Raw genomic sequence first — 15,545 nt, 5'->3', positions numbered from 1 at the left:
GTGAAAATTTACCGGTCGAGTGAAAGTTTGCTGACCGGATGAACTTATTATTATCCAAGTGGAAATATAGTCATCCGAGTGGAAATATGGTCATCCGAGTGAAATTGTCCTCCAGGTAAAAAATATTCCGAGTGAAAAGATTACCATCGGGGCGAAAACTTGCCGATCGAATAAGATAATGCCTTCCGTGTGGAAATATAGTCATCCGAGTGGAAATATTGTCTTTCGAGTGAAAATATTGTCATCCAAGTGAAAATTGTATTCCGAGTGAAAGACTCTAAACATCCGAGTGAAAAGTCCAGTCGGACGATCCAAGTGAATGACTCTAATCCGAGTGGATGAGCTCGAATCCGAGTGAAATTGAACATATGCCTGAAAGTTTATCAAGATGACCTCGGATGAAGGAGTGTTCAATACAGAAGTTGTGCGTATCATCAAGACGGTAAACTTTGATTTTGGAGTCATCATCATCAGAGATAGTATATAGCCTACAAATTCACTACGAGACTCGGATAATCCAGTCTACCGCAAGACCGAGTCCGACTGGAGCATAAAGATGACCTCGAAAAGTATTCAAGATGGCCTTATTTGAAAAGGTGATCAACATGAGAGTTGTTCGTATCATCGAGGCGCACGAGTTTGATATTTGGGCCGTCTTGATCGGAGATCATATGCAAGCCCGGCGGCCCACGCAAGAAGTAAGACAGAGTTTGGGCCAGATTCAGACTTAATTCGAGTTGGAATAGAATTAGGACTCTAGGACGTGAATTGATGTAATTTTTCTTCTAAGGAAAGCCTAGATGAATCCTTTACTTGTACGGGAAGTCCAGCCGCCTCTTATATATGTTGGGGGTGATGGCCGATTAAACAACACACAATCGAACAAATCAATATACTACTTTTTCATCTACGCTTTATCTCTCCACCGTTTTTCTCTCTCGTTCTTCGCTGTTCTTCGTGTTTGAGAGCTGCGAATCCCGAGGCTCTAGGGGCGAGCGAATCGACCTAGGGCAGCCCATAGCCGCCGCACTCCCTGACGGGGTCCCTCCCGGGGGTGTGGGGTTTTCGGGTCTGCAAAAGCGCCCGTCGACTGTCTTGCGTATCGCGCTGTCGGTTGGGTCTCCTTCGACGTGAGCTGCGGTGCATCACCCCCGGCGTCGAGGGTACACGTGACGTGTTCGTGTGTCAACAGTATAGGCCTATAAGCCTGTGTAATGTTATTTACAAGGTAATCTCAAAGTGCTTGGTTAATAGATTGAGGCCAATATTGGATGCTTTTATCTCTCCAGAGCAAAGTGCATTCGTTCCTGGGAGAATGATCATGGATAACGCGTTGATTGTGTTTGAGTGCATCCATCATATTAAACAAGAGAAAGATCCTACTAAAAGTTTTTTTGCCTATAAACTAGACTTGTCAAAGGCATATGATAGGGTGGACTGTGATTTCTTGAAGCAAGTGATGCAAAAGTTGGGGTTCTCACATCGATGGGTTGACTGGATCATGGTTTGTGTCACATCGGTGAAATATTCAGTAAAATTTAATGGAACCCTCTTGGATTCATTTGCACCGACGCGCGGGGTTTGGGAAGGTGATCCACTCTCCCCATTTTTGTTCATGTTTGTTGCTGATGGTCAGTCTGCTATACTACAAAAGGAAGTGCAGTTAAACAATATCTCCCCTGTTAAGGTGTGCCGACATGCACCTGGTATTTCACATTTGTTGTTTGCTGATGATACACTTTTGTTCTTTCAAGCATCCCATGAACAAGCACTGAAAATTAAAGAGAGTCTTGATCTCTATGAACAAGATACTGGTCAATTATTGAATTATGATAAGTGCTCAACTTTATTTGGATCTGCCTGCCCAACGGAAGCCCAGGAGCAGGTGAGGGAGGTCCTTAAGATAACTAGTTCATGCTTTGAGGAAAAATATCTAGGACTTCCTACACCAGAGGGGCGCGCCCAAGGGCTGGTTCCAAAATTTACAAACTAGTTTGACCAAAAGGCTGCTTCAATGGGGTGATGGGTTTCTTACTCAACCCGGGAGAGAAGTGTTAATTAAGTCGGTGGCTCAAGCGCTACCTACTTATATCATGGGAGTGTTTAAGTTGCCATTTTCCATTTGTGATGATCTCACCCGAATGGTGAGAAATTTCTATTGGGGGTCAAAAGATGGGAAGAGGAAGGTTCATTGGGAGGCTTGGAATTATTTGTTGCAACCAAAGAAAAAAGGCAGTGTTGGATTCAGAGACTTCCGTATGTTCAACCAAGCATTACTTACGAGGCAAGCATGGCGACTGATTGAGAAGCCTGAGAGTTTATGTGCTAGGTTATTGACGGCCCGCTACTATCCGAATGGAAACTTGGTAGATACGGTTTTTGCTGGTAATGCATCATCTTCGTGGACTGCTATTAGTCACAGCTTTGATTTGTTGAAGAAGGGACTGATTTGGAGAATTGGGAATGGAAGAAGTGTGCGTGTGTGGAGAGACAACTAGATTCCCAGACCACATTCTTATAAACCGATCTCTCCGCAAGGTAGATGCAGAATACGCTTCGTTTCAGATCTGCTCAATGAAAATGGGGCGTGGAAACAGGACATACTTCATAAATATTTCTTACCCTGTGACGTTGATGAGATTATGAAAATTAGATCTCCCCCAAGGCTTGAAGATGACACTTGCATGGGGACCAGGGAAGCTGGGCAACTTTTTGGTTAAAAGTGCCTACAATCTAGCATTCGAAGAGGCGTTCCGTGCCGAAGCTGTTGGATCGAGCAATAGGCCTGAAGGTGACCGAGCATACTGGACAATGCCGCGTGCCTGCAATGTTCCTCCCGCTGTTATTAATTTTGCTTGGCCGGTGTGTACTGAATCCCTACTGACATGGAAAAATAAGTGCAAGTGTAGCCTTGAAGTTACATCTATATGTCCAGTGTGTGGTGTTGAAGAGGAAGACAACTTTCACCCATTTTGCCTGTGTCCGCTAGCAAGAGATTTATGGCGTTGCATGTCCTCCGTTTGGTCGCTTCCAAAGTTGGACGAGATTCAAAATTCTGGAAGGGACTGGTTGTTACATTTGCTTGACCGGGTGCCTGCTGAGACGAGAAACATGATCTTGATGACACTTTAGCGTAGCTAGTTTGTCCATAATGAGGTCGTTCATGGTGAGAATCCGCCACCCGTAGAAGTGTCAAAGCAGTTCATGTGCGGTTATTTGGATACCTTGATGAACATCAAAATCAATTCAGTCCTCGATCCTTGCAAAGGTAAAACCCCAGTTTATGTTGTGCCTATACCAAAATCTTCGGTTTTGTCCACAGAAGTAGTTCCATCTTGCCACCCGCCGAGTGCAGGGAAAGTTAAGTTGAACTCTGATGGTTCCTTCACCGTGGATGGAAGAGCATATGGTTTTGAGAGATTCTAATGATGCAATCATCTTTTCTGCATGTCGTACGTTGTATAGATGCCGTGATGCCTTGGAAGCAGAATTGTGCGCTTGTATGGAGGGATTATCTTCTACCCTTATGAGAACTGAGCTACCTATCGAATTGGAGGTTGATTCCTTGGGGAAGTAGTCAAGATGGTGCAGACAAATGACATCAATAGATCAATTTATGCTTATCTTATTAGAGAGACCAAGCCGACGATGAGTCTTCAGGAGACTAGTATTACTCATATTCGTAGACCCCAAAATAAAGTTAGTGATTGTTTAGCTATCTTTGCTAGAGAGGAAGGTAGAACCATGACTTGGTTAGGTTCTGGACCTCTCAGAGTTTTGGAACTTGCAGTTTCAAATTGTAACACTGTTGGAGTTTGAGTAATACAAGTTTCTATTCATAAAAAAAGGTCTTATTTTTTTTCCAAGGAAGATAATGACTTATTTGTAGGGACATAACATGTTCGACTCAGATATTGAGAGGTTTTTTCCCTTATCTTACTTCAGCCCCGACCTTATGTCGATGTCACAATCAGGTTTTGACAAAGGAGACACTAGGGTTGCGAATAAGATGAGCCACTCTAGGTCATTAAGACCCTGGGCTAGAACTTCTCGGCTTGAGTAACCTGAGAGCGTGATGATGAGGTCAAAGTTGTGGTTATTGCACCTCACAGTGATTTTTGTGCACCGGTTATGATCTCCTTTGGACCTGCGCAAGAAGATGAAGACTAAGTCAACACGTTCTTGTGGTATATATTTTTTTGCCAACTCAGCCTGACGGACCGGTTTGACCAGTTAGCAACGTCATCAAAGAAATTAGCATTTAGGTTAGAGCATCTCCAACAGCCACACAAAAATTTCGCGCCCAATAAGAGTTATAGCGCGCCACTGTAGCACTTTTAATGCGTCGGGACCAACATTGCTTTAGCAGACGCAAAAAACGCGCGCCCAAAAAAGCACGTAGTGCAAATTGTGAAGCGCGCCCAATCCGAAGCCCAAAATATGGTGCGCGCGATAGCGATTTTCAGCGCGTGCCCAAAACTTTTTAGCATGCAATATTTTACAGCATCTGTTGGAGCTGTTCGGCGTCCAAAAAACCGAATTTTTAGCGCGCGGAGCTCTTTTTGGACGCGTATTGGAGATGCTCTTAGTGGTTTTTGTCACTGTCAATGTGCTATGTGCGGTGCTTTTTGTCTCAAATTGTAAAGTGGTTGTTTTCTGCTAATGACCCATGTATTGTGGTGATTTTATGGATTTAACTCCCCATGCTATTACTGTAGATCCACTTCACTCATGCTGCGTCCAAAGCACGAACAATTCCACGCACGACGACCAGTCCAATAATGCCATGTGAGGTGAATTACATGCATCTTCCTTCTTTGAAGCAAAAGAAGAAGAAAATGGTAGTACGTTGAACCACGCTACAGACAAAACATCACTTTAGCTTCCCCCCTTTGGTCAAACACGCAGGACGAATCAGAGGATCGGACGGGAACATGGAGAAGTATAACAAATCGTGCATGATTGCTCCGATGCCGGCACGGCGCAGATCGTGGATCCTTTCCACTCCACTCCCTCCCTCCGTGTCACCAACCAAACACCATTTCTAGCAAGCTCAAGCACTGTTCAATACCAAGCTACGTACCAAGAGGAACTCGGCAGAAGAGATCTCATCGGCATCGGCCGACCGACGATGGCGCCGCGACGGAGCGCCGCGGAGACGGCGGACGCGGACCGAGCGCGGCTGCACCAGCTGGGGTACAAGCAGGAGCTGAAGCGCGGGCTCAGCGCGGTCTCCAACTTCGCCTTCTCCTTCTCCATCATCTCCGTGCTCATGGGCGTCACGGCCACGTACAACACCGGGCTGCGCTACGGCGGGCCGGCGTCCATGACGCTGGGGTGGCTGGTGGTGACGGTGTTCAACGGCTGCGTCGCCCTGTCCATGGCGGAGATCTGCTCGGCGTACCCGACCTCCGGCGGGCTCTACTACTGGAGCGCCAAGCTCGCCGGGAAGGAGTGGGCGCCTCTCGCTTCATGGGTCACCGGCTGGTTCAACATCGTGGGACAGGTACGCCTCCAACTTCATAGGATCCTTTCAGTGCTGGAACATTTTTGGCTGCGGCTTCTAGTGCCAGTACCACAAGATTCTATCAAATCTTTCATACAAGAAGATAAGATGAATCTTAAATACAAATACTCTCTGAGTTAGCAGCCCTGCGGCATGTGGAGTCGTGTCCATAAGGACTCGACGCAACGGCCGGCCGGCTGATGCAGTGAACTCATACTTCTTCTTTTTTAGGGAACTCATACTTCAAAAAGTACTACTAGTATATTTCCTTGTAAAATATTGGCAGCGTAGCTGACACGGTCTAGCCTCCTGTGTTGACCGTCTCGATCATGCAGTGGGCTGGTACGACGAGCGTGGACTTCTCGCTGGCGCAGCTCATCCAGGTGATCGTCCTGCTCGGCACCGGCGGGGCCAACGGCGGCGGCTACCTTGCGTCCAAATACGTCGTGCTGGCCATCTACGGCCTCATCCTCGTCCTGCATGGCCTCATCAACAGCCTCCCCATCCGCTGGCTCTCCTGGTTCGGCAAGCTCGGCGCCTTCTGGAACGTCGCCGGTACGTTTATCTTGACTTTGATCCTTCTTTTGTCTCGATGCATGCATGTATTTGCTCCGACATGGTTTATTCTACCCGTGCTCTAGAAAATATTGGTGCAATCTATGTCAGGAATTCGCATCTTCTTTTATAGTACCTCCAGCTTTGGTTCAGTAGTACTTGGAGTATTGGTCAATTGTGGACTTGGTCGCAGAACTCAAGATTTTGGTTTTGACATTAGAGGTACTACTGATGCCATGGTGGTGACTTTGCGCTCATGACATAGTCAGAAAACAGATAAAATATCACAAAATTTAGAAGAAAACGGCAAAACATAAGAAAATTTAGAAACAAAGAGTTACGTCGAGAAATTGGTCTCTAACAGGGTTTGTGTTGGAATATTAGGCAAATTTATGATTAATACCAGTAAATAATTCATGACTAGAACAATAAATTGCATGCAGAAATCTAGCATACTAGATGAACATGAAGACATGCACAGCACCATCACACATGTAACAGCAACTACAAATAGAAACATGAACACATCACGATGGATGTACTCTTCGTGAGCTGCTGGAGGAGCGAAGTTGTTGATGACGATGTTGGCGATGGTCTGTTGCTGGCGATGTTTGTAGACAATGATGTGTGGCGCTGCACGGGTTTGACAAAAGACAGCCCGTGATGACGAATTTGAGCAGTCGAATAGAGCGCTTCCCAAAAATCTGATTGGTCCTCTAACGGTGCAGGATCACAAGATGGCGGTGCAAGTTGTTAGATTAGGCAAACCACAGGCCCGTTTTTGATGAATATTCCAAGCATCTGGCTGCCTCTATCCCTCATTGACGCAGATCCAAACAGGTGGTATCCATTGTAAAAAGGGGATACCCCTGTCCCTAAGAGGATAGTCCTCAAACCAAACACATCCTAAGTGTTTTTTATGTCTATTTTGACCGTGGCCGGTGGTAGTATATATAATTGGACCAATGATGGCATCGTGTCACGATCATGATCTAGTACTTGCTTCGTTTCTAAGTTGTATGCAAAAGGAAGTTGTGCCCATGTAAGGCAACGAATCACATTTCAATGGACCATTCACGTGCATGTCGCATGCGTGCGTGGCGCCCAGGGCATGCCGGACGAGCGACCGCGTGCATGTGGTCTACTATTTCTCTCCTTCACACATCACTAAGTGTGGTGTAGAGAACCAACTATAAAAAAAAGGTATCACGCCTCCTCAACTTCCAGGGTGATACTAAACTTTAGAACCATTACTTACCATTTATTCATTGGCCAAGTTTGAGATTTCAGAAATTCTACATGAGCTAGGCCCATTATTTCTAACAGTTTGGTCTCTGAAGAAAAGGAAATGCTATGTCATGAAATTCTACAGTAATAAATTATTTCATTGACTTTGTTTGTTGTCTCTTAACTTGGGAGCTACACCTAAAAAAACTTGGGAGCTGGAATCATAAAAAAATTGTCTAAACTTTGAGAAAATTGTAGGTATCTTGGTGCTGGTGATCCTTATTCCGGCAGTTGCCAAGGAGAGGGCGAGCGTGGAGTTCATCTTTACGCACTTCAACACGGACAACGGCATGGGGATCCACAACAAAGCTTATATTCTAGCCGTGGGGTTGTTGATGAGCCAGTACTCCGTGCTCGGCTACGACGCATCTGCACACATGGTAGACGATGATGATCTTCCATTCTGCTGACAACTTAATCTACACACATATGGTGACCTGATGGTATATATCCTTGCCTGCGCTTGTACACATGTGCAGACCGAAGAAACCAAGGGCGCAGACAGAAGCGGGCCGATCGGGATCATCAGCGCGGTGGCTCTGTCGTCCATCTTCGGCTGGATCTACCTGGTGGCCCTCACGTCGGTGGTGACGGACATACCGTACCTGCTGAGCCCCGGCAATGACGCTGGTGGGAACGCCATCGCCCAGGCTCTCTACACCACCTTCCGCGCGAGGTACGGCACCGGCGTAGGAGCGGTGGCTTGCCTCGCGGTCATCGCTGGTGCCATGTTCCTCTGCGGCATCGGGTCCATCACCAGCAATTCGAGGTAATTCGTCATCGGATCATAGTTGCTGATATTATTTCTTTGCAAGTTAGTTTAGTTTCTTATTAAGATGATGACACCTCTCAACTCTTGTGGCACAGGATGGGCTACGCCTTCTCCCGGGATGGGGCGATGCCGTACTCAAATGTGTGGCACAGGGTGAGCACGCACGAAGTGCCGCTGAACATGGTCTGGCTTTCCGTCGCCGTGGCATTTGCCATGGCCCTCACGGTATTGAACTACACGCAAAATTTCTCCCATGCATCATCTGTAAACATACATAGCTTGGTGATTCATATTTTTGGCATGTATATGCAGTCGTTGGGGAGCCAGGTGGCGTTCCAGGCGATGGCATCGATCGCGACGATAGGGTTGTACATCTCCTACGCATTGCCCATCTTCTTTCGGGTGACGACGGCCCGGAAGACGTTCATACCGGGGCCGTTTCACCTTGGCCGGTACGGGATCGCCGTCGGATGGACCGCTGTCCTCTGGGTGGCCTTCGTCACCGTGCTCTTCTCTTTGCCGGTGGCGTACCCGGTGGCAAAAGACGACTTCAACTACACACCGGTCGCCGTTGGGGGCGTGCTGCTGCTCAGCATCGGGGCATGGGTGCTTCACGCCCGTTTCTGGTTCCAAGGGCCCATCATAAACGTTGACACAGTCTAGAACTTCCATGTTGTAATCTTTAGTTGCACATGAAAAGTTGGATTGTTGATTAAAAAGTTGCACTACATAGGTTCCTGTGTGCGGCAGTGTTATCGTTACAAATCATTTACATATCAGAACAAGTATGATAAAAGGTTGATATCCGCTTATATGTCACCTTTGCCTATATGTAGGAGAGGGATAAGAAAGAACTAGAGAAGTGGGCTCTCAAGCAGTAGCTCACATCTACACATGCTCTCAACAATGAAGCAAACATAATAAATAGTACGTGCGAAGGTGAAAAAGATGACTAGCCTAGTAATCAATATATTTTGTAACGATGACCCTGCCACATAGGCACAAAGACACGCATGGTATGTGTGTATTGATTAATTTTTGGATATCCGAATGAGGGATGATCATTGGCGGTGGAACCAGAATTTTCAACATAGACATGCTAAGTTACAAGTTAGCACAACGGTGTAGAACATGAAGCTTAACACTAATGACCACAAAACTACATGTCATTCTAGAACATCTCAAATAATTTGTTAAATTACAAAAACAATGAGAATATAGTGTTTCACGTCACAAAATCAACAATACACATCAATAAATTTGATTGAATGCTATAGTGGATCAAGCGATAAATTCGATGAGCCTCTATAGGAGAGAAAAAAATCAAGTCGAATCAATCATGGTGTTGCGTCACTGTGGAGTGGTTGATGGAGGATGCTGCAGGACCCATGCCTACCAAAGCTTTGAGGACGAGTGGAGCATGAGGGCGGCGTGCAGGTTGGCGGCGTGTGTGAAGTGGAGTATGGTTGAGGATGGCTGGGTCTGGATGGAGTGCTAGGGCGCGAGGGTGGCATATCGATGCTCAGCTTGGTAAGGTCAATGCATTTGGCCTGCATTGTTTTCGCGCGTCGATGCGTCGGGTTGAGCCTGCGGAGAAACGACATGAGCAATAGGCAGACATCATGATAGGCTCTGAGTTTTTTAGGGGCGCTAGTGGAGCCCCTATTTGGTGCGCAAGTGGGCGAATAGGCACCAAGCGTGCAACCCCCTGCGCCCCCCTCTCATATTGGGCCGGCCCATGTGGGGGCTGGTAGCTCCTGTGTTTTTTTCGTTTGTCTTCTTTCCTTTTCCTTTTTTGTTTCATTTTTTACTTTGAGAACAGTTCACGAATTTAAATTCAATAAAAATGATTGGTATTTAAAAAAATCTTAACAACAAAAAACATTCACGAACTTTAAAATGTTCAGGATTTCATGAAATCTTTATGAATTTTAAAAATATTCATAAATTCAAAAAAATCATGAATATTAAAAAATCACGGATTACAAAATTATTGCCTAATTTCAAAAAAGGTTCATGAATTCAGAAAACATAACATTCCCAAATAAAAAATGTTCATGAATTTCAGAAATTATTCCCAAATTTTAAAAAATATTCTCTGATTCTGAAAATGTTCACAAGTTTCAAAAACAAATGATCAAATTTTCAGAAAAGTGTTCACGAATTTGTTAGAAAATATTCATTAATTAAAAATATGGTCACGATCGTTTGTGAATTCAGAAAATGGTCATGTTCTAAAAAAAGTCAGTATTCCCAAAAAAATACTATGAATTGAAAAGATCATAAAATGAAAAGGAAAAATAAAGAAAAAAGGAAAAAGGAAGAGGGTGCTATGCTATGATCTGGTTTCTCAGGGCATTTGAGGGGCTCGTTTTGACACTTTCTTTTGAGAGTGCTCGGTTGCTTGCCCGTTGGCCTAGGTAGGGAAGCCTGTACGGGGGAGGGTGTAGGATGGATCTATGTTTTGATTTTTCTTGTAATCCATACGTAAAAAACATATACTACCATACATGTACATATGTACTCTATATGAACTTATATACTCTGGATAATAGGGTCATGCTATTCGTCATCCTGGATGAGGAATAGTTATTCTTCACCCCCTCTCTATTTTGACATCAATGCAACGTATTTTTACGTTTTGTAAATTTTGTCTTATTTCATACATAAAAAGAGAACGTAAGAAAATATGTACTCGCCGTAAAAAATATTTTATGTTATGTAAAATTACGTATGTAAGAACATAGTGTAAAACATACATAAAATGTGATTTTTCTGCTCTTATAACCTATTTTTTTATTTTTTTATACCAAATTTTACATATATTGAATCAATATGCATGTAACTATTTATATTGTAAACGTAATTTATTTAGAAGGCGATTGTAAGATTACCTCGGGTAAAGAATAATTTAATCTGCACTCTGAGTGATGAATAGTAACACTACTGGATAATATGTATACTTTGTGTTACAAGATCTGACTATTCAGCTCAATCCATGTGTGTGCGTGCGTGTGTGCGTGTGCGTGCGTGTGTGTGTGTTATAGTGAATTGTTTTTGATAATCCAATCATTGGCAGGATTAGTGTGTTGAAAAACTGCACTATCCGTGCTTAATTTCGAGATGACACAAAAATCAATAGTCCCTAGTTCCTAAATTTTCTGTTTCCTAATTGAACTCGATACAGAGAATTGTTTTTGATACTCCCTCTCTCTCAGTTTACAGGGCGTGCGCGTACCCCTAGATCGTTAATTTGACCAACCTAATACAAGTCATATATTACAAAAAATATATCAATATAAACTTCAGATGTTCTATTTTCAGAAAGTATAATTTTTGTGTTATATAGTTTATATTAGAGTGATAAAATTGGCAATCTAGGTATACGCGGAGGACTTGTAAACTGTGACGGAGGGAGTATCAAATCATTGGCAGGATTAGTGTGCTGAAAAACTCCACTATCCATGCTCTCCAATCGAACCCAATTTGCTCAGGTTGGATTAATGGTTGCTGAGGTATAACCAGAACGGTGTTGTCGTACAACTACTCTATATTGTTCTTACAATTTTCAGCAGATTTCTATTTTGGAAGAACTACTCTATATTTACGCATGATCAGTTTTTTATTACAACATGAAAGACATAGATAACCTCATGTTGAACATCCTGATTTGCTTGTTTTCTTCATTTGGTAAAATCAATCACGATTTGTAGCCTAGAAATTTGGATTTCAAAATTAAAGGGAGAATCCAGGCTATGCTTGTATATTTACCTTTTTTTTAACACAACTTGTATATTTACCTAATACTGGTAAAAATCCGGAGATACTTACAAATATATTAGGATGTACAAAAGCCAAGGCCAAAATATAAATTATTATTTTATTTTTGAATTAAAGGGCCTCGGGTTCTACTTTCGCCCTGGGCCCCCGAAATGTCAAGACTGGCCTTGTATATAGCTAATCCGTAACTAAATGGTGAAAATTCCAAAGTTGGTGGTTTGGCCTTTCAGGTGTGCGCGTCCATACTCTCAAACGGAATACCACCAGGCCCAGCGAGCGGTGATCCATAGTAGCCTCCCTCATTGCTCTTTGCTTTTGTATAGGGAACTAGCCAGGTTGGCCTTTCACCAACCATCTGTATGATTATATTATCCACCTTTTGTATGTCACTATAGCAACACTAAAAATCCCAATGAAACATGCGAGTGAGTTAAATTGTTAAATAAATTCCTTGACATGTGAGGTTGAAAAACTGATATGAAACCATAGATGAGCTTTTAAGCCAATCTTGGTGGTTTTTCTTCTTTTATTCACTCCTCTTTGTCCCTCATTTTCTATCATTGTTCAATAGGTTTTTGAGCAATTCCCTTCCAAAAATTTAATCTAAACATCAAAGCATATGTAAATCTTTCACCCATATCAATCAATGGCCACACTCTTAGTTATCTTTCTCGATTAATGCTGCCACCCAACATTTGCATCCAGGGATGCTCATCTTCTATTATGCTTAGTTTTGTCTACTAATAGTATTGAAATTAAATATTCTCTCTCACTCTCTCCCTTCAAATCTTATTCAAGATGATCAAGCCCGTGTTGCTCTGTATCATCTTGTATTTTAATATTTTCATCAATTATATGAATCCTCAAAAGCTAATTATACATAAAATATGATCAAATGTGTCTTCTTATGAATTTCTTACGGAATGAAAAGATTATTTCCGAGGTTCATTTTATTTTCATTCTGAATCCACATTTCATACAGAATGTATGCTTAAATTCTTCATCTGAATTTCATTTTGTTAAGTTACTAATGATAATTGTACTCTTCATTTACCTGTATAGTTGTATCATCTATGAATTTTCTTAACAATTTGGTTCATCTACAGTTCTACATCATAGTAATCAATCATCACTTTGTCACTGCAACTATACCATCCTATGTCGACGAATCGTAGCGGCTTATTTTCTATGATGTTGATGTAATAATTTTTAAAAGAACATATTCATCGCACAATTATTATACTAATAATAATTGTGCGATGAATATATATATGCAGTATATATATTTCAACCTAATGTTACTTACTATAATAACTGATGTATAGTCACCTAAGAAATTATCTGAAGATTACATTTACATATTTGATTATGTCTTGGGCGTGTGTGATGGGTCCATAGGATGGTTTCATCAGTTATTACAAATGCATCTAAAAGCTATTTCACGTGCATGGTTTCATCAAATAAGAGGTGAGACAATCTATTTGAATCGACTTCCATTGTGTGGTCGGTTCAAACATATATTCTTACCGCGCAGAACTCTGAACTCAAATCGGCGCTGATTGATTAGGAAATAATCAGAGCCGAACTGATGCAAACTCCAGTGGCACGGAGATTGGAATAATCCTGTACCCCGTCTACCATATGGCATGCTTGCATCCGTGTTTGCTGACTTGGGATCACCTTCTATTTCAACAGCTTCATGGCCATATTAGACCTTCTTTTTTACTTTTATTTTACCCGCAGAAAAAAAAGACTCATTGTAGGCCTTGCTCCACGCTCTCTAGATTGATATAGCCATGCGGATTCATGTTCAACTTGTTGTAGACTCAGGGTGCCTTTGTGTGTTCGTGCGAGATGGTGGTGGTCATCTATCTATGGTGGTCATAGAGGGGTTGCCGCCATCTCCAGGTCAACTTGACGGGCTTTGAGCATGCATGTTTGTTTTTTGGCAAGATTTCTGCATGTCTGGTTGCTGTTACACCTCCTCCCATATGTGCGCAGTTTTTTTATTTGAACATCAGTACAGACTTAAGTGTTCATACATACACGCATACACTCACCTCTATAAACGCACACACGCACATCCTACCTCGTCGTCGATGGGAACATCTCCTCCCACTGAAAGCGCATCGCCAAAAATCCTAAAATAAATCTAGGAATAAATGCAAGCATCAGGACTTGAACCCTGGTGGGCTGAGAATATCACTTTCCCTCTAACCATCCAACTACAAATTGGTTCGCATATGTGCTTCTGCAGTTGTTTGGAACTCACCGATTAAACTTACGCGTTCATGCTGCACAACCTTCAATTGTGATGGCGGAGATTGCTGACTGCGGCGGTGGTTGCGGCACAATCAAAATCACTTCCAATCTTACGTGGACCTCATCGTAGGAACGCCCACATCGACAGATCCACTCGAGACTCGACGGTGCTGCTCTCCTTGGTTGCTGCTGGCATTATGGTGGCCGGCCCACATGGCGTACCTTCCGCGCTTCCTTATGAGCGATCGTAAACCAATAGACCCTCTGGATTATGGATAGGTGTTCGTGTGCTTCTTGCTTGTTGGCCTTTCTCGATCCCTAGCTACATTACGCCTGTCCGAGTAATGAAGCGAGCCTGATCGATTTGCCGGCATCAACTCGCCGGGAACAATCTGTACGTACAAAGCTAGCTTGCTTGATGCAATCGATCTTCTAGCCAAAGTCGCACGCACGAAAACGATCTATACAGCCAAAGGCACAGGTGTTGTAGATCACACGGGATGTATATGTATTTATACATGGCTAAGCGTAAACAAAGCAACCGGTCATGGTTCCTACTTTTACACGGACACATGCACTATGCCATATTAAACATTGCCCTTTCTAGAAAAATCTAATATATTGCTTGGAGTACAGGAAACCAACTCTGTGTACGTCTCTGATTGACTCAAGCACGTGAATTGCAGCCAATAGATATGTTAATCAATCTCTGCCGTTCATACATCTTTAACTACAAAATGATTAATCTCCATTGATCGTTTTCTATTGTTTTAATAATACTAGTCCATGTGTACGTGCAATGCATGTTAATTTAGAATTATATTAAGTGTATGCGGATATTAAGTAGGAAATTATTTGCGTGTTATTATGTGATTAACACTATATTTGGTATGAAATTAACTGCACGCTAAATGTGTTGAGTGCGCGACATTGAAGTAGTCTAGATCGTTGGATTGACATGATTTGATGGCCGAGATTAATTGGATCTGCCAATTTGGGTTTTTTTATATTGGTATAGATATAGATAAATCGATAGGGAAAGCCTCGTTGTCATTTTGGTCTTTGGTTCGAGTAAATTTGCATATGTGTGTGCACTACCGCACTCCACTATGGGACTATACCAAGCAAAGAAATTGATAAAAAAAAGACAAAAAAGCGCGCTCTCCACTAACCCCTCTGGTGTGGTCTTGCAACCTGAGTTTGAACCCGAGTTTGGCGCCACCGAGAACTACCAAAATTTGAGTTGTGTGCACGGACACTTCCACTTGACGTGTATGCACCAAGGGAGTCCACATTGACAGACAGTTTCTTAGTTGCCCCTTCGAGGTTAGTGATAAGTTCATCCTTTAAGTTAATTTAATGCCCCCATTGATTTTGAATATT

The 15,545-nt window shown here is 42.9% G+C and overlaps 1 protein-coding gene across 1 annotated transcript; it reads left to right on the top strand.

The window, feature by feature from the left end:
- The first annotated feature begins 4,900 nt into the window (after positions 1-4,900).
- On the top strand, positions 4,901-8,934 carry LOC125549289 (amino-acid permease BAT1 homolog). The gene is made up of 6 exons (XM_048712737.2): positions 4,901-5,506; positions 5,842-6,061; positions 7,547-7,728; positions 7,828-8,117; positions 8,216-8,345; positions 8,433-8,934. The coding sequence occupies exons 1-6, from the start codon at positions 5,132-5,134 to the stop codon at positions 8,781-8,783; spliced, it is 1,548 nt and encodes a 515-aa protein (XP_048568694.1). The 5' UTR covers positions 4,901-5,131; the 3' UTR covers positions 8,784-8,934.
- Positions 8,935-15,545: the final 6,611 nt, after the last annotated feature.

This window comes from Triticum urartu, chromosome 3A, assembly GCF_056163025.1.
Source record: "Triticum urartu cultivar PI428250 chromosome 3A, HENAU_Tu73, whole genome shotgun sequence".
NCBI classification, from domain to species: domain Eukaryota; kingdom Viridiplantae; phylum Streptophyta; class Magnoliopsida; order Poales; family Poaceae; genus Triticum; species Triticum urartu.
Note: the sequence above shows the minus strand (reverse complement) of the source record. Positions and strands in the feature narration are given on the sequence as shown.

What these genes read in the sequence shown, in the direction of transcription:
- LOC125549289 (XM_048712737.2), top strand. Translation starts at nt 5,132, where the DNA reads ATGGCGCCGCGACGGAGCGCCGCGGAGACGGCGGACGCGGACCGAGCG. An exon ending in GGTTCAACATCGTGGGACAG is followed by an intron (nt 5,507 to 5,841) that starts GTACGCCTCCAA and finishes TCGATCATGCAG; the next exon opens with TGGGCTGGTACGACGAGCGT. An exon ending in ACGACGCATCTGCACACATG is followed by an intron (nt 7,729 to 7,827) that starts GTAGACGATGAT and finishes ACACATGTGCAG; the next exon opens with ACCGAAGAAACCAAGGGCGC.